This window comes from Electrophorus electricus, chromosome 16, assembly GCF_041902795.1.
Source record: "Electrophorus electricus isolate QZ-2024a chromosome 16, ASM4190279v1, whole genome shotgun sequence".
In the NCBI taxonomy this organism is placed as follows: domain Eukaryota; kingdom Metazoa; phylum Chordata; class Actinopteri; order Gymnotiformes; family Gymnotidae; genus Electrophorus; species Electrophorus electricus.
Window position 1 is genome coordinate 16,636,230 of NC_137512.1, and position 22,111 is coordinate 16,658,340.

Sequence of the window (22,111 nt, forward strand, 5' to 3'; positions counted from 1 at the left end):
CTCTTGTGCGCAGTTTCCCAGTCTTCTGACATTTATATAACTTAGCTAATCATGGGCTTAATCACTGGACTCTTTACATTCTTTTATCACCTGCCACAAATTTATATGTGGCTCCTGCGCCCATACTATACATTATCATTTCTTCTATCGATCGCGTTCCTTGTTGTTCGGAAATGCCCAGGTTTGTGTGAACACCTACCCTCGCAAAGGGAAGACGGCAACTCGTGCGACTTTGATTGGGTTAGTTGCTTCATAGCGCTCAGTTTGTTACAGATTCTGTTTCTCTTAGGATATACCGTGCCTTCGCTAAATTATTTTATCTTGAAGTTTATATAAAAGTCTTCACTTGTATATCATTATCATTAGGCTAATACTGAGTAAACTGATACATTTAAAGGCCATGCATTTGAGTTCTGTTCACCGCATGCAATGATTTTTAGAGGGAAGTGGAGATCCTCATGTTTCTCAGCGCTATTGTCATGATGAAGAACCGCAGAGCAGGTACGGATCTGCCACTGTCTTTCATCTCTGTCACATACACACACACGCACAAGCATATTAAGTTGGCACCGACTATGAAATATGAAAGACAGTAGTTACTGAAAAGCATTATACGTCTATAAGCCAGGGCATGGCATATAATATTTTATTTCTACTGCAACATTTGTGAAGGATGTGCATCTATAATGAATTTATAATTACATTTATAATGAACTACACTTCATATTTACAAATGATCCAGACACTTAATTACTGAATGTTAATGCAAAAATAATACAAATAATATTTTTGATCCCCCTAACTAAATCATTTTTGATATATTTACTGCCAGACAAAGCACATACAGGTAAAGAATATAAGGATTTGGCTTATTCTTAGTTATGAGTTTGTATTGTTTAGTTTTCTCTTTTTGGAAGGTTAAAAGTGTTCTGATTCATATTACTTATGACATGTGTAATTAATATGCACAGTTTTCTGAAGTTGTTTTCACCACTGTCATCAGTAACTCTGGAACAGCATATGGGAAACATTTTCCTCTTCAGCAAGGTGGCTAATGTGGTGCTGTTCTTCAGAGTGGACTTGAGACTCGGCCTCCTCTACCTTACACTGTGTGTTGGTAAATAAACAATCATATACACTACAAATGCTTAGTCATACACCGACACACTATATATGTTTGTGTGTGTGTGTGTGTACCATATGTAAATGTTATTTACAGGAATTTCCCCCTCTCTAACTACAGTGTTCCTGATAACATGTAAGCCTCCTATGTACATGGGCCCAGAGTACATTAAATACTTCAATGACAAAACCATAGAGGTAAGTACATATCATAGCACCATACTAAGTCATTTAACTATAGAAATTTTCATGTCCTTTTCTATGGAATTATAGTACACAGCAATATAATTATGATGTGATAGGAGGAACTGGAGAGGGACAGTCGAGTAACATGGCTTGTTGAGTTCTATGCCAACTGGTCTCCAGAGTGTCAATGTTTTGCATCCGTTTTTGCTGAACTTTCAATGAAGTAAGAAAAGTGCAGATATTTTTATATGTATAATTTAAGTTCACTGCAGAGGTTTACACATATTCCTAACAGTTGGTCCTTCTGGCAGGTATAACTGCTGTGGACTCAAATTTGGAAAAATAGATATTGGACAGTATACAGCTGTTGCAGAGAGGTAAACCATATTTTGGGCAAAAAAAAAATAGATTTAAGCAGTTCTCAGAGTTTTGATCCAGCCCATTGACATCTGCAGGTCCTCTGTTTAGGTATAAGGTTAGCGCATCCCCTCTCTCCAAGCAACTGCCCTCTCTGTTGCTCCTGCAAGGTGGGCGAGAGCTGGTACGCCGCCCTCAAGTGGACAAAAAGGGAAGGGCAGTGAGTTGGGCCTTCATGGAGGTGAGTTGACAAAGTACATCCCTGGTGGGTAGATAGCAATTGGTCTTCACATAGCCCTTTGTATGTTTCTGCAGGAAAACATCATTCGTGAGTTCAACCTGAATGAAATATTTGAGAAATGTAAAAAGCTCAGTAAGGGGCGTAATGAGAAGATAGAGGAGCTGGGGTCCCTCCCACAGGAGCACCCTAATGGAAAACAACCAATCAGCCCACTGCAGCAGGAAGCAGAGAGCAAGAAGGACAAATAAATGGAGAGAACTCCCTGTAGTGTTGATTGTTTGAAGACTAAATACTGTTTATGTTTTAAAGTCTGGTGTGCCTTAAGAGGCCTACTTATCTTGATGTCTGTTGAAAGTAAATATTCTTTGTTGTACTTTAACACATGAATGTAGGCTCCACAGCGTTGCAACTCCAAAATCAGCAATAAAAGAAGCATAAGGAGAAAATTAGTAGTACAAATAGAATAAGGAGAACACTCAGTATGATTTCAGTGTTGCAGTATTATTTATTGTTCTGTTGGAAATGTGTCAGCTCACATGACCCAGTTTCACCAGAATTAAAAGAATACAGAAGGGTAGAAAATCTCCACCCACAGAACTCAATACATCCATCTCTCCTCTCCTTCCTGTCATTCCATCTTGTGTTCTGTTAACAGGCATGCAGGTAGAACTCTTCAGAACCCAAAATACAGTTAAAAAGGCTTCATAAGGCCATGTTGGAAATGACAAAAGATCATTAATAAAAATACTTTCGTATGACACTGCATAAGCTCTTTATATCTTACATAAACCAGTCACTGGTACTCACATCTCAAAGCTAAGCATGAATGTTCATATACACCTGCCCACTCAAATCTTCACTCTTCCACTCTCCTTCTCTGCGCGCACACACACACACATAAAGGCAGATGCTAAGCAGAGTCTCTGAACAAGGTAAAAGTTGGAATGTTCACCTGTAAAAGTTTTATAGACATCAAAAAGTATGCCAATCTCTTTTCCGGTCTCTTTCTTTCTTTCTCACTCACACACACACACACACACACACACACACACACACACACACACACACACACACACACACACACACATCCACCCTCTCACTCCAAACTGAGTTTTCAGACCTTAAGGGCACTAATGACCATCTATCTGCATACTCGTACTCTGGCTCTTGACAGAAACAACTGCCCATTAAAAAAAATAAAATAAAAAATACAATCGATTGACAAAGAGTTGCTTATCTCAATCCCCAGTCTCTGGGGTTCTGTATACCCAGCATGTGCTCAGACCAGCTCTTATTCTCCTGGGACTGGCAGCCTAGGCCATGTGAAAAGGATCATAGCTCTTGTTTGGTGAATGGACAGGAAACAAATGATGCAGCCATTCATCTTGCACAATTGCTCTTCAGCATTCAGATACTCCTATTGCCTTCAGTCACAATAAAAATTGTGCTCTAATAATTTATAGATTACATTTCACTCCTATTTGTCAAGTATACTGACAGTCAAAACATGGTCCAGACTTGTCTCTTTGGCTAAGAATCCAAGTTCAGGTTCTGACTGGCTGATGCAGCCATCAAATACATCCAACAAAGAGCTTCACCCCCAAAGTGGTCAGACCTCACATGCCTATTTGCTACTATAATTGGCTTGCATTCCTATCAAACAGTAATTCAATAATTCTTATGATATATTGTATCTGTACCTGTATAAAACAATATTTAGAAATAAAGAAAGTAAAAAAAGACAAATTAAAACAGAAGTCAAGATGGAGGCTGTGGGCTGAGTAACAGTCATTCATAGCAATTGAGGTTTTCTTGCAAGAGTTCTGTGATTTCCATTTCTATGGGCCATCAGTCATTAGCCAGCAGCTGGTTGCAATTTCACAATATCACATATAAGGTCGGCAAGGAACAAAACCAGCCTCCAGAGATCCAACAGTTCCACAGATTTAAAACTGGTAATGATTGTTTAAATATGTAAAAGAATTTGTGAAGATTGATGTACCATATGGAGATTGAGAAACCAAGGCCAGTAGGCCTCTTCTTCACCCATCCACATTCTTCACGTTCTTCCTCTCAGACTGGTTAATTGTTGAATCTAACTGTTAAAGTCTTCTGTCACAATTTCCATGAAGCCTTTGTACTTTTATTTATTTATTTATTTATTTTGGCTTATCTGCTTGAACTGCTCTCTGTCTGTCCTCCCAGAAGGGACAGGTCTGCAGAGTGAATCCTGTGGATCAGGTGCCAGCCATTCATATGGAAATCTCATAGGTCGTTCCGCCGACACCAGTCACTTTCTTCACCCCTCCCCCAGGTTTTTGTGCATGGGTGCTGAGATTGGCCAGGCTTTGCCTAGTGGTAGAGCTGATTGGTTGGAAGGAAAAAGGAATATGCCCACAAATTAACTCAAATACTCAAAATGCCTGTAAAGAACAAGAATCCTGTAAAGAACGATGGCGATACAAACAGACATTTGAAATGATCTAGGGTAAGACATTTTAAATATCATGTCATTACAATGTATCTTAAACATTCTCTTTCCCTTAACTATCAATTAGGTCATAGTTTTATTGAGCATTACCTCATCAAATGAGGTGCATTTTTAAAATACTCTTGCTAATCAAACTGAGTATAATTATTTGTATAAACAGGCCTGTGCTAGCTTTCTCATGTGCATTTATGTCAGAGTATCTTCACTAAATGACATCAATGTTGTGACGATCAATGTAATGATTTCATGCTGTATCACCAGCCCCTACAGTGACCTAGAGTGCAACACATGCATTTATTATAAAAAAATAAACAAACACACACACACACACACACACACACCATTTAGTGAGACACCAACGTAGTGCACAAATAGAGACGAACCTTAGCACAGAGACAGAGTCATCCTTAATGGCGACAAGGCAGAAGAAGTGAGGAAGAGCAGAAGAGGAAGAGTGGAAGAGAGCAGGCCAAAAAAGAGAACAGAGGAGCACAGGAGGAGGAACAACCCAGAAGATGAACCCAGAACATAAGTAACAACAAGACACTGACAAACGAAGAAGAGTCAGGAGCAGAGAGGAAATGGTGTGTTAGGAAAGGGTATCGCATTACTGAACACGGAGAAAAACTAACTCGAAGAAATGTAACAGCATGCCAAACCTTAGCAAAGACATTGAGCTTTGCCATCATTCAAGACGATGTGAGTGTTTGGGGACAGAATGTTGGAACGGCTGAGAACTGTGCCCATTACTCACTTTGGCATGGAAGTCCCGCCACCTGTGTTAGTTGGGTGTTGCTGTAACTCGCCTTCACCTGTGTAGGACAGCGATTTGCCCAGGGGGTTGTTGCCAGGGGCGGGACCAGAAGGTGGGGAGCCCAATGAGCGAGCACAAGGTGACAAGGGAGGAGCTCGGGAAGGGGGTGGGCTTGTGGGGTGCAGAAAAGGTCTGTTGGGGGAGGGTCTTAGGGGGGCAGGGCAGGCCTGGAGAGAGCCCTCCCTCTGCTGAGCAGACAGGAAAGGGGAGGAGTAACCCATTAGGGGTGGCCCCAGTGGGGTGGTGCTGAGTGAGTGTGAGGGCTGTGGCCTGGACGGAGACAGCTCAGGAGCAGCAGATTCAAACTCTGGACTCTCTGAGGGTGTTAGCAGGCTGTCATAGGACAAGCTGCCATTTCGCGTCTGATTGGCCAGGCTCTTATAACTGGTAGAGGTTGTTCCCTCTGAGAGGAGGGGTCCCAGGGCATTGTGGGCTGTGTGTGCAGAGCGGATGCTAGAGGAACAGGAGACTGCTGTTGATTGGAGGAGAGTGTCTGTGAAGGAGGGATAAGACCTCCCACCCATTGTTGAGGCCCCACCCAGCCCTCCCGAGCCTGCTCTGCCCCCTTCCCCTCCACCTCCCACTCGCCATCCTACACCCCCCCGGCCTGATAGACTGGGGTCTGATCGGTAGCTGGGACGCCCAGAAGAGAGAGCAATGGAGGGGGACTCCACCAAACTTTCCCCCTGAGTCATCTGAGAGAGAGAGGAGAGAGAGAGATAGAGATAGAGAGAGAGAGAGAGAGAGAGAGAGAGAGAGAGAGAGAGAATACCACACATTCCAAATGCAGTAGTAACACTGAGGAGATTAAAGATGATGTGAAACATTCTTAAAGTAAGCCAATTTTTGCCATCAAACACACATGGGTTCATACATGACCTCTCATCATATCCAAAGCACTGAGGACCTGAGGAGCACACAGAGGCCTAAGTTGCCTGTTTCACATCATGTTAATCAAAGGAGCAGGAAAAGAAAGGGGGAGGCTGGACTCTATACCACAGCAAAGACCAAGAAGAACACATTGATAGGAATGAGCACAGGATGAGGCAGTACAACCACAGAGCAAAACTTACACAGCAAGAGAACTATGGACACAGAACTATGGGCACACACACAATGTATACACACAAGCAAGCTGTATATGTATGTATGTACGTACGTAAAGAAACTTGATAAAATCTTCAACTCCCTAAAAATGTTCAGATTCATTTGGATTACAAATAACACTGATATTTTGTGCTGTGTCATTTTATTTTAAAAGTTCAAGTTTCGTTTATTTGTCACATACATAGTCATACACAGTATAACGCGCAGTGAAATGAAGGCCGACCCTTTAATTTAAGTTAGTGATATTGATATTATGTACAAAAATATTTTTGACAAAAATTGATAAATGAAAAATGATATTGGCTTTAGTATTTACAGGGCCTTGAAAAAGTATTCATACCCTTTGAACTTTTCCACATTTTTTCATGTTACACCTACAAACTTAAATGTATTTTATTGGGATTTTATGTGATAAACGAACACAAAGTAGCAAGTAATTGTGAAGTGAAAAGAAAATGATACATGGTTTTCAAATTTTTTAATAAATAAAAAACTGAAAAGTGTGACGTTTTTAGATGTATCCTTCAAAATTCAGACACACCAAGACTAAAGAGGTCAGAATTCAGTGGATGAGACTGGAGTGAAGGTGATATCATACAGCCAATGATATCATACAATTGGCCTGTATGGAATGGTGGCTATTGGAAGCCATTACTGAATAAAAGCCACATCAAAGCATAGCTGGAGTTTGCTAGAAAGCATCAGTGATGCAACTAGGGATAAAGATTTGTGGTCAGATGAGAAAAAATGGACGCTAGTGGCCAATGTCCAACGCTATTTTCAACAATATAATTAAAATTAATTAGAATTATAATTTCAGTCAATTTAATTCTATATGGAGGTTGCAGCATCATGTTGTGAGGTTGCTTTTCCCCAGTAGGGACTGGGCATCTAGTTAAAAATGAAGACTGAATGGATCATGCTAAATACAGGGAGATGGTGCATGACACCCAGCTTCAGTCTGCTAGAAAGCCTGGCAGTACCACAACCTGTCAGTAGGACAATGACCCAAACTGCAAAGCCAAAGCAACACAGGAGTGGTTAAAGTCCAGACTTCAATAAAATCAAGAATCCAACTATACCCCAGTGAATTTAAAGCCGATGTTGTGGCAAAAGGTGGTTCCAAAGGGGCTAAATATTTAAATTTACTTAAATTTTTTTTATTTTAAAGATTTGCTGACAAATAATGATTTTTGACTTTGCAAATGCATTTTAAAAGCACAATGATTTACAAGAAAGATACTGGCTAAAACAATCCGTGCAGTGTTAAACATCATTTGTAATCCAAATTAAGGGAGTTGAATAGATTTGCATTGTGTTTTTGCTTTTTATATATAATATATATATATATATATATATATATATGAGACACACACACACACGCACACACACACGTACACATATCCATATAATGACAAATCCATCACTTTAATGGTGTTGTCCACCTTGACGATTTTTATGTTTTTTACTGATGTTTTTTTCTGGTTGTCATGCATTTGTGTCAGGATACCTCCTTACCTTTGTGGAATGTGTTAAGGCTTTATGGTTTTTTTCTGGACTGCTATAAGCTTGTCGATATTTATATAACGAAGGTGTGGGTGGTGCTTCAGTCAGCAGGCTGCTCTCTGATTGGGTGAAATTATGAACAGAGGATATCAAGTAAAACTGCAACATTTATGAGTTTGGTTTAATTACTGGATTGTGTGTGCGCGCATGCAAGTTCACCTTCATTGTGTGTGTGAGGCAGCCCTTGGTATCTGTGCTCTGGTTTAGGTGGTGGCGGAGGTTCAGCATCTGTAGACTGGCTTTCCATGCCCTCTAAACTGCTCTTAGACTGAAATACACCCATGCACACACCCCCCCCCCAAATTTATGCATATTGATATTCAAATTCCAATAACATCATCAAGATCCCCCAGTTCACGTATTTATATACTGAACGGCCACTTTTTGGAGACACCCATCTAGTAGCTCGTTGGACCTCCTTTGGCCTTCAGAACCACAACAATTTATTGTGGTAGGTACACTAGGTGTTGAAATCGTTCTGCAGGAATCTTGGCCCATGTGGACAGGATAGCATCTTGCAGTTGTTGCAAATTAGATGAACATACTGACATGCTCTGAAAAGCCTGTTCCACCTCATTTTAGAGATGCTCTATAAGGATTAAGATCTGGGGACTGTTAAGCCCAGGGAAGCAAGGAAATGTCACTATCATGCTCCTGGAACCTATCCAGTACTATACAACCCTTGTAGCATGGTGCATTGTCCTTCTGAAAATGTCCTTCTGCCATAGGTTAAACAGCTGTGTCACGTTCGCCCCTCCCTGGCATCACGGTTCCCACGGCAACACCTCTGTTTAGTTGCTTTCTGGTTTAGTTTAGTTGCTGTGATTTTTGACATGTTAGCTGTAGTACCAGCATTTTATTCTGCTGTAATTAGCTTGACTGTGCACCACCTGTTTATCAGAATGATTCTTGACATCCTCCTCTGACCCCTTTTGTTGAGGAGTTGTTTATGACCACAGGATCCCCTTGTGATGGAGGTTTTCCTCAATCACACCACCGTTGCACAAGAAAACCATACAAGGTGGACAGTTTTAGAATTACTGGACCTGGCTAGTCTAGCACTGATGACCATGCCTCATTCACAGTTGCTCAGATTGCGTAATTTTTCCATTCTAATCACATGGAAACTGATCCATGGAAACTTGCTCAACTGATTTTATGCTGCACTCCAGGGTCATGTGTCTAATTTCCATACACAGAAGCTCAAACAGTGAAACGGCAGGTGGCCATTCAGTGTATATTCCTGTCACACATATTTCAAAAATTTGTGAATAACTTAAGTTATTAACTTTTTATTAAACAAAGTACTTGGTAATTACACTTACACAAAATTACCTATGTGTCACAGAATAAGATTTATAATGATGAGGAACAATGCAAAAAGATCCCATTACAAGAGCCTGTGGTGCAGGATGTCAACATTAACTAGCAATGAGATGTTAAATAATAAAAAAAAGCATGCAATGGAAACTGTACATTACAAGCCACTGTTCAATTCCAATTTTTGCTCAGTTCGGCTTGGTGATTCACATTCATAACTGCAAGTGACCGGTATCTGTCCTCTGAAACCGCATGCATGCGCACAATGATTCATTTTTGCATGAGTCACCTGCATCACTGTTACTTTCTGCATTTTCCTCTGTACTATACACATTCTAGCAAGATGACTACTCATTGTAATTGCACCACTTGGCAAGAAGAGACACTACCTTATTTCTAATGAATCACCATCAACTGTCTAGACTATCTGAGGCCCATTTTCTCACCCAAGTTTTACACCTCCACAAGGACTGTATGAAGTGTCAGAGAATGATACAGTGTGTCCTCGCATGCTGTTCTCTCCGGTGGCCAATCATAGCTGCAAATAAACTATTTTCCCTTATGAATCTACATGTTTCCAGCATTTACTGTGAAGGCCCTGTCACGATCAGTCCCTCCCAAGTTCCATGTTCAGTGTTTTCCCTGTCTTGTGTTTAGTTCCGTTTCATAGTTTTGTTTTCTCCTCCCATCGTTGGATTTTCAACACCTGTCCTCGTTTAGTTCATGCATTTAAATCCGTGTATGTATATTTTGAAAGTTTGTTCTCCTAGCCTTAGCACGAATTTTCCCTAGTCTTTTGTTATAGCCTGATTCCCGTTTGCTTTCGTGTACTCTTGTGTTTGTTTATTCATGTATCCCCATACTCTCCGTGTCGGCTCTATGACCCTGGACTGTTCTAACGACTCTGATTTTGGATTTGCCCTCAATAAATCTCGCTCCTCCGCACATGCGTCCGCATCCTTACCGCTCACCGTTACAGGCCCTGAGGTAACCAGTGCAACAAATATCTGCAATATAACAGTCACCAACAACAAAAATCATCATGATTCACGGTATTAAAACCAGCAAAATGGACATGCATGTAGCTCACGTATGCTCTGCATTCTGAAGTATGGCAAACAGTTTTTCAGTTGTGCATGATCAGGTTGAGAATGTGAAAAAAGTCTAGGTGGCTAGTTTTTTCTGTTTTCACAGCTACTGGATTCACTGCTGTTGCTCTCCACCATTGTTGTTTTGCTGAACAGCCGGTGCTGGCTGACAATGCAGCACTAAGCACAGAGATTCTGATCTGATTCTGATTATTCTCATTCATGCTGCATAGCCTCAATCAGATATATACCCCATCTAGGACCACATACGAAAGTGAATCAAATCTGATTTGAAAAGATCATATTTGTGTTCATACAGGCCTAAAAAAAACAGATCTGTGACACATTATGACTAAAAATCAGATTTTAGTCATATCACCTTGGTGTGAATGTAGCCTAAGACAGAGGAATTGTGGACTTCAATAGGTTCAGCCTGACAAGACAAAACAAACAGGCAAAACAAACGTATGTATGTGTGTGTGGCAGTGCATGTGTGTGAATGTGTTTACCTGCTGGATTCCATTGTCCAGGACTTTAGCAGCAAGCTGTGTTTCTGAGAGTGGAGGCCGCAGAAATGGAGGCTGGACCTGAAGGGTCTGAGTGTATCGCAACCGTCCCATGTACCTACACTCACACACACACGGACCACTAGGTCAGGATTATGCAGAGCTCCCTACAGTCTATATGGTGACTGCAAAAAAGCTGTAGTTTAAACCTGGGGGCCTGGGAGCTGCAGAGCACATGAGACACATTTTTGCAGCATCCATGTGTAAAGGGGTTAACTCCGCCTCTGAACTTCCCTGTAACCTGGAGATAAACAAAGGATGAGGAGAGAAAGAATTTAGATAATTTCAAATGTCAACAAACTGTAACCCTTACTGCAACTCTTCTAACAGATACGCACCTGTTCATTGGTAGTCCTCCCCCGGGCCACCAGTACAATGTGGAAGCCAGTTAGGCCTGCTACTGGGATGAAAAACAGACCAGCTACACACATGACTGCCATACTGAGGTAAGCGTTCAGGACAGATTTTAGAATACTGTTTCTGACAGCTTTATTTGGTATACATCTAACGTTTTATGTCAAAATGTTTGGGAAGTCTGAACTAGATGATCATTACCAAAACAATGTTAGGCTAAGTTGGCAGAAACTAAATATTTGTTGAAAACGCAAAGTAAATGCCACTTATGTTGTCCATGCAGGGAGCTGAATGTTCGCAGTGAAAAGGACAATCAAGGAGCTTTTAGGTGTATTCGAGGGGAAAAAGCTCAGTAAATGTGATGGGCACAGAGCAAAAACAGCCTGCTCCGACAGAATTCAGTAAATGGCACCTGTGCCTGTAGTAACTTTCAGCATACATTTAAAAATTAAATAAAAAGTGCTAACCAATTGTACTGGCTCTATAACCTGGTGCTGCAGTAACAACTTTCAAATGTTATGATAGCGTTCAAAGGATACGTAACTCCCGAGTGGACTTCGTTGAGCTGTGTAGTGTTGTTGAGGACGAAGACCAGGCTGAATCCAAACACTCCCATTATGTGAGTGGTGAGGGACAACAGGAAGAGGAAGAAATAGCGGTAGTTCCGCCTGCCAATGCAGTTGTTCACCCATGGACAGTGATGATCAAATTCCTGCACAGCATCACAGCAGGCACAGGGGAACACAGATATCAACCCAGTATATAGCAATTTGAAGGGAACAGACAAAAACTGAATGGGTGTATCTGTGTGTGTGTAAGTGTGTCTATGTATGCATTTGTGTACCTCCACACAGTTGTCACACACGGAGCAGTGTGAGCATCGGGGAGGTCTGTAAAAGCGGCAGGTGGAGCACCATTTCATGCGCACCTGAATCCCCCTCACCTCAACCGTCTTATAGAGCGGAGCCCGGAAATCATCCTCCTTATCCTCATCTTCCTCAGCTGCATTAAACAAACACACAGTTACACGTGTTAAACTAATATCAATAAGAATAATGCACAAAAATAATAAAGAACAGTGTTTAGATCAGAGTGTCTGTAAACATGAATTATCACAGCACTGTACAGTTTAGTGAATTCACTGCTCTACCTACTCACTTAATTGATCAGTAATCAAACCCTTAATGGAGTTGAATCAGGTGCGATTCCCATTTCCTAACGCAAAACTGTACAGTGTTGTGGATCTTTGTGGCTGAAGTGGGAAAGCTCTTCTTGTTTTGACAGAGATACAGTGTTTACCTCTGGGAAAGACTCCAGGGTCCATAAAAGTGGCCATGCAAAAGTTGGCCAGTGTGAAGAGGAAGACCACAATGTTGTATAGAGGAATGGAGGAAGAGAAACGCTCGGCTAGCCATGGACAGCTACAGAGAGAAAGACACTCTCACGTCACACTTCTCATGAGAACGAGTCAAGATAAAATGCTTTGTATGAGTGTAAACATTTGAGCCTCACGTGAAGCAGAGGAAGAGTGTTGTGGACCCAACAAGGAAGGTTGTTGCTGCAGAGACAGGCACATAGCGACTGGGACGGAATGGGCGGGAAGGGGAGGGGTCTCCAAGAGCCCCACCCATGCTAATACCTGCTGGCATTGGAGAGTAGTCAGGAAAGTACAAATGGGTGGAAAGGTCAGAGAGAGAACCTCTGTCCTTCAACTGAGCTCCAGGAGGAAGGCGTTGTCATTGTAAAAGTACAGCAATCTCCCGTGTCACAACAGGGCGGAAAAAGGAAACTGGTATCTTAGTTGTATAAATATAATTAACTCACAAACAAAAGGTCTTTAAACTCAAGAAACAATTTCAGCCAGAGTTTGCCCAACATAGTGCACGTGCTTATGTATATTAAATGACATACATGCGTGTGTGTGTGTATATATATATATAAAAACTAATAATATATACAAAACAAAATATCTATAGATCCATCAAAAATAAATGTATGTGAGTGTGACAATGTTTGGTCAAGAAAGGAAAATTCAAGTGAAAGCCAAGCTTTTCAGTGCAAATTGCCAATAAGCCCCATGTTTTAGGGACAGGGAAAGAGACAAAAGAAAAACAGCAGCAGAGGCAGTAGGTGATGCAGGAAGCCCAGTTAGCTAACTTGCAGTACTCCTACTGAGCCACAACGCACATGTTTCAAAGTACCCAAACTTCAAGTGAACATGAGTGAATGAGTCAACATAGAGAAGTCGGAAAGAAAAAGACAAGTGGCACTTGAAGGGTATACAAAAATAATGAAGCAAACAGAAAATGAAACGATAGAAACAATGTAAAGAAACTCTGCCACAGTTTCTTCAGGACTAGTCCCGATACCCACAGGGACAGACTGCCTGTCTAATAAAAGATTTTAATTACAAAGATTAAGAACAAAATGGCGCACTTGCGAACTTCTGGCCTAAATGAGAGCTCATGTTTCACGCCAACAGTGATCAGAATGTTCAGCGCTTAGAGCAAAAACTTAACTCGTTCATGAAAATTAAGGGGGAAAAAAGGTAAAAATTGAACGAGTACTTGAGTATTTCCCAGGTAACAACTGCAAGAGTACTTGGGTTTTTCTGTATCCACATGAGTATGTTTAGGTCCAGCAGAGAGGTCCTTCAGAGGGCTATGTGTCCACACACAACTCCCACGCCTGTGCGTGTGTCCATCGTGTTGAGCTTGTGTGTTGCAGCATCCAGGTGAAATATCAACCAAAAACATTTTAGTCCTTTATTACAGCTCATCAAGTCCATTGCTGTTTGAAGCAGACAGATATCAAACAACTGTGCACCTCTTGAACGTCTTCTTTTCCCTCTCAATGTCCTACCAGCAGCCAAGAAGTTGTACCTTGGAGAAGGAGAGAAAATTGCACATTAGAAGACACTAAGGCATCAACTGATCAAAACATTTATTGACTGACTTCATCTCTGCACTACATTATCAAAATGAAAAGACACTGTCTAGGTGTACATTTGTTTTACTCCAAAACAGCACTGGGTGCTCAAATGTGGGCAGAAACATTCCACAACACATGAGAAATTGTAAGATCACACAACCTTCGCAGCAATGTGTGTACAAAACATGCTGAAACTTGATCATTCCTCTTCTTCCTGTTGTCACATCTGACTCACCAGGAAAAGGGTGTGCCTATCAACTCTCTCCATTCTCTTATCTCTGTGAATGTCTTTTTTCACCTCTGTGGCCCTTCCTAATTAGCTGCACTATTCCTTCAATTTTGCTGTCACAGGGATCACTAAAATATGTCCTTCAGTCACTCAGAAATAAATAAATAAATAAATAATTTTAAAAAACACAAAACTCAAACATGACAGTTCTTTCTGTCATTCACTCACTCACTGTTTAGTTCTCAGGTGGTTGTGAATGAAAGTCTGTCAATCATTGACACTAGCACGTTGAACACAAAAGTATCTCTTTTGACTAGCGACATAATCGTTTTCAATTATGATAATGAACCTCAATTATATGTAATACCGCAAGGACTGACAAATTGCTATGAGAAAATCTCAAGTCTTCTTGGTGTAGTGTAGATAACCATGTAGCTAGCTAGTTAAGTAGTTAAGGTTAGCTAACGGTACAAGGACAAATGTATGTTTAAAAAACAGAAGAAAGAGAAAGGTGTCAGGTCGAGAATTAAGAGCTCAACAGACTACCCACAGACATGGAATCTTACAGTATAATCCAAGTAGCTAGAGTTAGGCTTGCTAGCTACCTTAGTTGAATTCCTGGTTAACTAACTGCTAACTACAAAAGCAAATTATGATTGTTAGCTAGATAGCTACGTTACGCGAATAATTTCCTATAACATTAGGTAACGTTCAATTACAGTGATCTAATTTCTATAAAATAAACAGTTCCCATAATTTACCGTCCCGGAGTCTCTTAACTTCAGCAAAACTCTATAAAGATTAGCTATGCTAGCTGGCCAGCTAGGTTAGCTAGTTAGACTTCGTCAAATAACGCTACTGATCTTGGGAGCTTCATATACCTGAAAAGTTTGTCAAAGCACGTCAAAAAAACGGCCTTCCTAAAAAACTAGCTCGCTCGCTTACAATTCAAAAATTACTAACTGCTAAATAGCTATCTAGCTAGTTTGATTGCCTGTTTTTATTCTTGTAGTTTTCTGTTTGTTTGGAAAGAGCAATAAAGTGTCGATATGGTTAACACTAAGCTTGAGAATATTACCTTCAAGGTGTCGTGCGTTGATTTGGCGTGTGTGTCCATCGGGTCACCAGCTCGAAGCTAGTGTGAAGGCAGCTAGGCCAGCTTGAGTCTTGTATTAGATGGATACGAGGAAGAGGCATGGACGTTTAAATCCTCTCGTTGTGCTCATTCATGAAAGCTAAAAATAGACAACTAGCCATGAAGATGTGGATGCACTGCAGTGCAGTGACTTTCTTCCGCTTATCCCAACATTAAAATATTTAAGGTAGTTTATCGTAGATGCTAGCGAGCGAACATTAGCCGTACCAACAAGACATCCGCTAATTTATGCCGCATTCTGTAACATTTATTCAGATACCGCTGAATGATTCCTCACCGTTGCTGTTACAGGCACTGAAAGTTTGTCGCATAGTACTTAAATACTGTGTCTGAACAAATTAGGAAAAAGTCCAGTCAAACCATAATAAGACTTCCAGAGTACCCTAGGTTACTAGCTATGACCGATAACTTGATTTCGATTCACATATTTAGCTATATTCCAATCTGACCTGCATTATAATTTCCAAACACTTCAGTTTAAAAGAGGGGGTTAATTTCTAACAGTATATAAAATTATATTTACGCTTGTAACATTTAACAAAACAAAACATTAACTACAAATTACTATTGTCAAATAACCTCAAACAACGTCAAACTGTTTATTTTGTGTAAGGACACTGCAAATATCAATTTGTTTCAAAATAATATTTCTACAAAATTAGTTAAAATACAAATTTAAAGAAAGCAAATGTATCCTGCTTGAGGGAAATCAAGTGCAGACATCTCCATTTGCTTACTTGTTGGTTTAAACTGACATGACCTCATGTGGACCCAGTCCTTTTTTTCCCACATTTACCCATTTTCACCAAACATCCACCCACCCTTCTCTTCAATCCTCTATTTGAGGTCAATGAATCGAATGTCCATGATGAGCAGGGTGTGCCGAGGAAGCGGCCTGGGTGCTGGGGAGAGGACAGTCATCACCTGAGCCTGAGTGTCCACGGCCGTGACCACAATAAACCCGCACACGGGGCTCTCCAGGATGCCCCTGCTGCGTGGCCCATCACCCTCATCCTCCGCACAGCTGACACTGAGTACGTGGTGCGTCAGGTCCCGCCCAGGACTAACAGGCACCAGCTTCAGCTGCGTGTCGTCCTGAGACATGCCCAGTGGTAGGCACGAGTCCGGGATGGAGGGCGCGCCGATCTTATAGATGCGCACATCCGAGAAACGCACGTCAAAGGCATGTGGATAGAAGGAGGCACCACGAAAGCCGTAGAAGTACTCTCGGATTTTCTCATCGCGTGTCTCGCGCCGGCAGTCCTTGGATCGCTCTACCACGCCACCCGACTTGGGCAGAAGGACGACGCGCACAAAATGAGGCAGGTCACGCTTCAGCTCATTGTAGAGGCGCTCCTGGTCAAGCACCAGCACCACATCCACCTGGAAGGCCGAGGCACAGTGGACCAGTGCCTGGTAGCCCGAGCCCTTCACCCAGCCGCAGGTGTTGATGATGCAGCCTCCCACGCTAGCCCTGCGGTTCACCTCACAGCGCTGGGAGAATACCTCCGCAAGACAGGACGTCAGCTATGCATGCAAACAGAGCAGCAGGAAAGGGTATTAAAGAACAATGCATTTCCACAAATGTTACCTCTACTGGCCTAACTTGGGGAATATATTATTTTCTTAAATCATTCTCTTGCTCTAGTTGGTATGTAATATTACTGTTATAAATGTCTTCAGTTTTAATATACACCAGATGTTCCACTTTATGCTGAGCATTTGGTGTAATTGACACTCAAACCTTATCCTATAATTTAATCTTTCTATTAAATAACCAGAAATTATTTTTGCCATATAGGTAAAAGAACTGTGAAGCACTGATGCGTCAAAGGGTGTCAAGTGTTTTTTTTTTTGTTTTTTTTTTAAACCTTATTATAGAGTTTGATGTTGGTCCCTGGTGTCGTGGAGCCAAAATGAAAGACCAGGGGAGCCTGCACAGAGAAGCCTTCCTCTACATCTGCCGGGCGCTCAATGCACAGCGCTGACATAGTCCCAGGAACAGACACCTGAACACATTGCAATAAAAAATATACAAAAACAAAAAAACCTTGTCATTGTTACGACCCCGTACAGGTTGAGCCGCAGCAAAAAGTGGTAGTGGTGGATGGGTACATTTGTAAACAGTTGAAGTATATGGGATAAACCAATAATAAACATGAACAGAGACAAAGAATGGCATATGTAGATGGGTATATTGCAAAACAGTACAGAGGTCAGGTCAGCCAATTCTGAAAACAAACAATCTGAAGTGAATCTTACCTGGCCCAACAGAAAAAACAATACAATCTTTTTCATAACTCTCTTACTAACCACAAAGCACATATACAAAGATCCATACCCACCAAAAATTGGTTACCAACCCTACAGCTGGTGTGACTAATATACAATAATGAACACAAAATGAAGCAGACTACAGACAAAGCTACACAAAGAGTAATAAACACAATATACACAAGCAACAGTCCAAGGGGTAAACCAAAACTCAGATTCTTTAACACTAGTGAAGCAGCACAAAGACGTGTACATCAACAGAGTTTAGCTTCCACTTTTATCCAAAGCGACTTACAATTATGACTGAATACATCTTGAGCAATTAAGGGTTAAGGGCCTTGCTTAGGGTCCCAACAGTGGCAACTTGGCACTGGTGGGGTTGAAACGACAACCTTCTTATTTCTAGTCCAGTACTTTAACTACTGAGCTACCACTACCCTAAAATTACTGAAAACTGGAAGTTGCTCTGGATAAGAGCATCTGCCAAGTGCATAAAATGTCAAAATCAAGATTGGTAACAGAGTGGCTAGGAGTTTGCAGATCATATTCTCTTACGCTGCTTTGGCCAACATCCAGCTCCACCAACGTGGGCCTTCTGCCCAGCCTCACTGCATAGTTCAACAGCAGCCGACACACAGTGGTCTTCCCTACATCAGTTGGGCCTACCACCATGACCTGCACAAATACAAAACAAATGCACAGCTATAACAAGACTGTCACTATACACCTGCTACGTAACATGGCATACAAGTAAAGAATGTAACTGAGACGTGTGTATGGCAGTGGTGACACACCCGTGGCCCTCTTTCATTATCTCTCTCAGCTTGTCGTCTCATTTGCTCTAGAGCAGCATGTGCGTTCAGATAGAGCAGCATAGGTGTTTCTTTGGAGACATACGCAACCTATAGACAGTCAGAATCATTAATTATATTTACGTGTTTGACTGCACGCCGTTTTTATCAAGCATATCGTCACTGATGCCGTTAGCAAGGTCTTCGTGACATCCCCACCTCTGTTTTGCCCATGAGCGACAAACTGCATCCCTGCCATGTAAACACGGCGATCTTGGAGCCTGGCCCGAACGTATACTTCTTGTTTCTGTTCAGTTCTGAGCCGAACACCTCGGCCAAACCAGACAGGAGCTCCAGCTGGACTCGCTCTCCAGCCTCCACCTCGAAGCGCAGTTCGGTTTCCTTATCCAAATCGAAACGCGTCCCTGCGCTCCCTACGCCTCCCCCAGAGCTCAGACTTTCCTCGCCCGACTTCTCGGGCACTTCTGTGGTCATAACTATAAGTGACGGTAAACAAAATATCGTTATCACATGCAATATTAAGAAGTACGACTTTTTAACTAACGCTAATTCTGGCCAACTAGCTATCTTAATTAGCTATTTGTTCCACCAATTTACGATTACTCACCCTACATTTGAACTCGAAGCGCTGTTATAGTTAGCTACTATTCTGTAAAGAGTGGTAACGTTACTTAACCAATACTAATGTGTAATATCTATCAAATGTGACTATATAGTTAATTGTGAACTTGTAGCTAGGCAGTTAACGTTAGTTCTACTGACCAAGTGCCTTCAATATAATTGGCAAACTAGCTAACTTAGTGTGAGCTATGGCTATGGATGTTATCCTCCGTGGAACAATTGCAACGCGTTATTTAGCAATTACATATTTTTAAATCTTAGGTGTAATATTGGTAATCTAATACGGCTTACTTTAAGCACTCCAAACGTGGCCCCGCTTTAAATCACCCACCACTGGACAGGCAACTTCGTCTCGTAGTAATGACGTCATCATAACATGCCGATGAGACGTGAAACCTCGTCAGAAAGCCATACTAATACGTGCAAAACGTATACTTAGTACCACAGCTAAAGACAAATTAAAAATGCAAATACAGAAGCTTCATTTTATTGAACATAGAACAGTTCTAATTGACAGGAAACTAAATGTTTGTAACCCAGACCGTGCAATTCTTGAATGTACACAATACATACAGAACATTCCTAAACAATTCATTATCAAGGCTGCTCAAAACACATGTAATAGTAAAGCCATAGATAAACGAAGCAGAGACAGAACAACTGTATAAACGCAAAGTATAAACTCAAAAGAGAACTCTTGAGACCACAAGGAGGCTGTAATAATCCAGGTCAGGATACCCAAAGTCATCAGAGAATGGACTTGAAGTTGACCATTTGGACCATCCTCATCATTATGCATCCAAGGACCCAAAGATGACTGACTGAAAATCAGTTTTAATATGTTAAAATCAAGAACAAAATATAAAATATGGTTGTTTTCTGTTAAATGGTGATATGCATTTGTTCCATTACAAAATTTTCCTCTTAAAGGGTGATATGCATTTGTTCCTGTGCATTCTGGCTACAGCTGACAAGTTTTAGAGAAATTCTCAGACTATGCAATTAACATTTTGAACACACACAGACACACACTCACCTGTCTCCTCACAACCTCTACTTGCTGTTCAGGGCATCCTCCAAGGCATTCACAACCTCAGCAGGATCTGGAAACTTTAGTTTCCGGGGGGGACCCTTCTTGATGCCAGTCCACAGCACAGTCTCTGCCAAGGAGAAAAAAAGGAAAAGGTTACTCTTATCTAAGCCTGCATACTATATCCTATTAAGTAAAACTGAACCCAAGAGTTATTAAAAAGTGGTGTAACATAGTAGGAGAGGTGGGGACAATCAGCTTCCTAAAACTCAAACATTAAAACACTAAACATTTATGGAGCACTTCACAACTAAAAAGCATGCACTGAACTACAAAAGACAGGCTGTCCAATATCAAACAATACACTCCTTATTAATGTGAAATGTTTAGTATCCATCACACTGGCATTTCTGGAGAATTTAATATGACATTTTTGCAGCATCAATGCCCCAATAAAAATAATTAATTTTTTTTTAATTAAAAAAATAAAACAAAAACAAAAACCATCATACTGAACTAGGCCATTTCAGACACAGCTATTGCTGTGTGCCTGAACTTACCTTTGCCTCCCTCCACCAGCGTGATCTCAAAGCTGTTCCGCCGAGGTTTATGTGGATTGAGCAGCACACGCAGTCCAGGTCGCGCTAGCACGAGAGCCTCACGCACTGTGTCAGCATTCCGCCCGTACACGCGTCAGCTTTTACTGAGCCAAAACACGTATCGCATCAAGAAGGTGAATACCGACTGACAATTCTATTATTCCTTAACTGCCATTTAACATACTTGAAAAACCAATATCAGTGGACCTTAATTTTTAAAAGAGGGAAAACAGATTGTTTTGATTGTGTTCTGACTGTTCTCACCAGTGTTCAATGATCACTCTTTGACCAAGATCATCCTCTGCTCGTTCATCTGCTTTATACTTCTTGGTCACTGTCTCAGGCTCTGCCACCGGGTCTACCGTGCGTTTCGACCCACGACCTGTACGTACATTAAACATGAAGCCTGGTAAGAGAATACCAACCAAGCAAAAACAACAAAACAAAACCTCTAGATTGTATGAAATCAGTGTATTAATCGATTGTATTATTCTCAGCTACAACGCAGGCGAGCAGTAATAAACTACGCAGTGAAGGACTGCAATTGAAAAAAAGGATTTTGTGTAAGACAAAAATGTGTAAAAGACAGCAATAGCCAGTGGCGGTAAAATAGAAGTGCTTAAGTCAATACATAGGCCGTATATATGCGGCCTGTGTCGTTAAACCTTTCAATACTGCACTTTTTCATATTCCCTTCATGTTGTAGGTATTTCAACAACCTCACGAAGGGCGATAGCCCGCTAAATATTTTATTCCCTTCATTCGTCCCGCTCAGCCTCGGGATCAAACGGTGCAGCTTTGAAGGTTTTAAATCACTTTACTAGCTAGATAAATAACCTAACCTAGCTGGATAAATATCCGTCTACTGTGAAACGAGGGGAACTCTAGCTAGTAAACTAACCAGGTTACCTTTATTTAAAAAGAAATAACTGGACACTTTTGACTGGCTGGCTAGGTTATCGAAACAGTAAATTCTATGTTTAAAATTACATAACACTGCAAAAAAGGATACCTTCGAATATTAAGCAATGCTTGGAAATAACCTTATACACACTTAGTATAACAATAAAATGTTTTCCCAGAATACCTGCTTTAGCACGCGATGCCATTGCACTGCCAGAAGAATTTGGCGGGCTACGATAAACCTTGCAGAAAAAAAACTAGCAAGATTTCAAGGGGATGAACACTGCGGAGCACATTTTATATCGCCATCTAGCGCGGAGGAAAGTCTTGACAGCCTTATCGTC

At 41.2% G+C, this 22,111-nt stretch overlaps 4 protein-coding genes across 11 annotated transcripts; 1 reads left to right on the top strand and 3 right to left on the bottom strand.

Moving 5' to 3' along the window:
- The first annotated feature begins 51 nt into the window (after positions 1-51).
- Positions 52-2,664, top strand: tmx2a (thioredoxin-related transmembrane protein 2a). The gene is made up of 8 exons (XM_026999336.3): positions 52-240; positions 441-501; positions 1,004-1,117; positions 1,244-1,320; positions 1,425-1,531; positions 1,620-1,685; positions 1,777-1,906; positions 1,981-2,664. Exons 1-8 carry the CDS (start codon positions 52-54, stop codon positions 2,152-2,154), a joined length of 918 nt encoding a protein of 305 aa, XP_026855137.1. The 3' UTR covers positions 2,155-2,664.
- Positions 2,392-15,967, bottom strand: zdhhc5b (zDHHC palmitoyltransferase 5b). Of its 8 annotated transcripts, XM_026999312.3 has the most exons (13): positions 15,451-15,967; positions 12,725-14,094; positions 12,512-12,633; positions 12,057-12,214; positions 11,752-11,924; positions 11,197-11,299; positions 11,008-11,099; positions 10,802-10,916; positions 8,044-8,152; positions 7,837-7,943; positions 5,152-5,906; positions 4,781-4,803; positions 2,392-4,270 (listed from the first exon to the last, which is right to left on the bottom strand). In XM_026999312.3, exons 2-12 carry the CDS (start codon positions 12,859-12,861, stop codon positions 4,782-4,784), a joined length of 1,893 nt encoding a protein of 630 aa, XP_026855113.2. In that variant the 5' UTR covers positions 12,862-14,094; positions 15,451-15,967; the 3' UTR covers positions 2,392-4,270; position 4,781. The 8 variants fall into 8 exon arrangements, with proteins under 8 accessions (XP_026855113.2, XP_081554854.1, XP_026855112.2 ...); XM_081698728.1 differs by lacking the exon at positions 4,781-4,803 and having other exon boundaries at positions 12,156-12,214; XM_026999311.3 differs by lacking the exon at positions 4,781-4,803.
- A 146-nt stretch (positions 15,968-16,113) lies between these two features.
- On the bottom strand, positions 16,114-19,678 carry clp1 (cleavage factor polyribonucleotide kinase subunit 1). The gene is made up of 6 exons (XM_026999325.3): positions 19,527-19,678; positions 18,813-19,090; positions 18,597-18,704; positions 18,358-18,477; positions 17,400-17,537; positions 16,114-17,055 (listed from the first exon to the last, which is right to left on the bottom strand). The coding sequence occupies exons 2-6, from the start codon at positions 19,086-19,088 to the stop codon at positions 16,366-16,368; spliced, it is 1,332 nt and encodes a 443-aa protein (XP_026855126.1). The 5' UTR covers positions 19,089-19,090; positions 19,527-19,678; the 3' UTR covers positions 16,114-16,365.
- A 28-nt stretch (positions 19,679-19,706) lies between these two features.
- On the bottom strand, positions 19,707-22,084 carry selenoh (selenoprotein H). The gene is made up of 5 exons (XM_026999344.3): positions 21,952-22,084; positions 21,129-21,246; positions 20,826-20,968; positions 20,272-20,395; positions 19,707-20,056 (listed from the first exon to the last, which is right to left on the bottom strand). Exons 1-4 carry the CDS (start codon positions 21,971-21,973, stop codon positions 20,289-20,291), a joined length of 390 nt encoding a protein of 129 aa, XP_026855145.1. The 5' UTR covers positions 21,974-22,084; the 3' UTR covers positions 19,707-20,056; positions 20,272-20,288.
- Between the last annotated feature and the right edge of the window lie 27 nt (positions 22,085-22,111).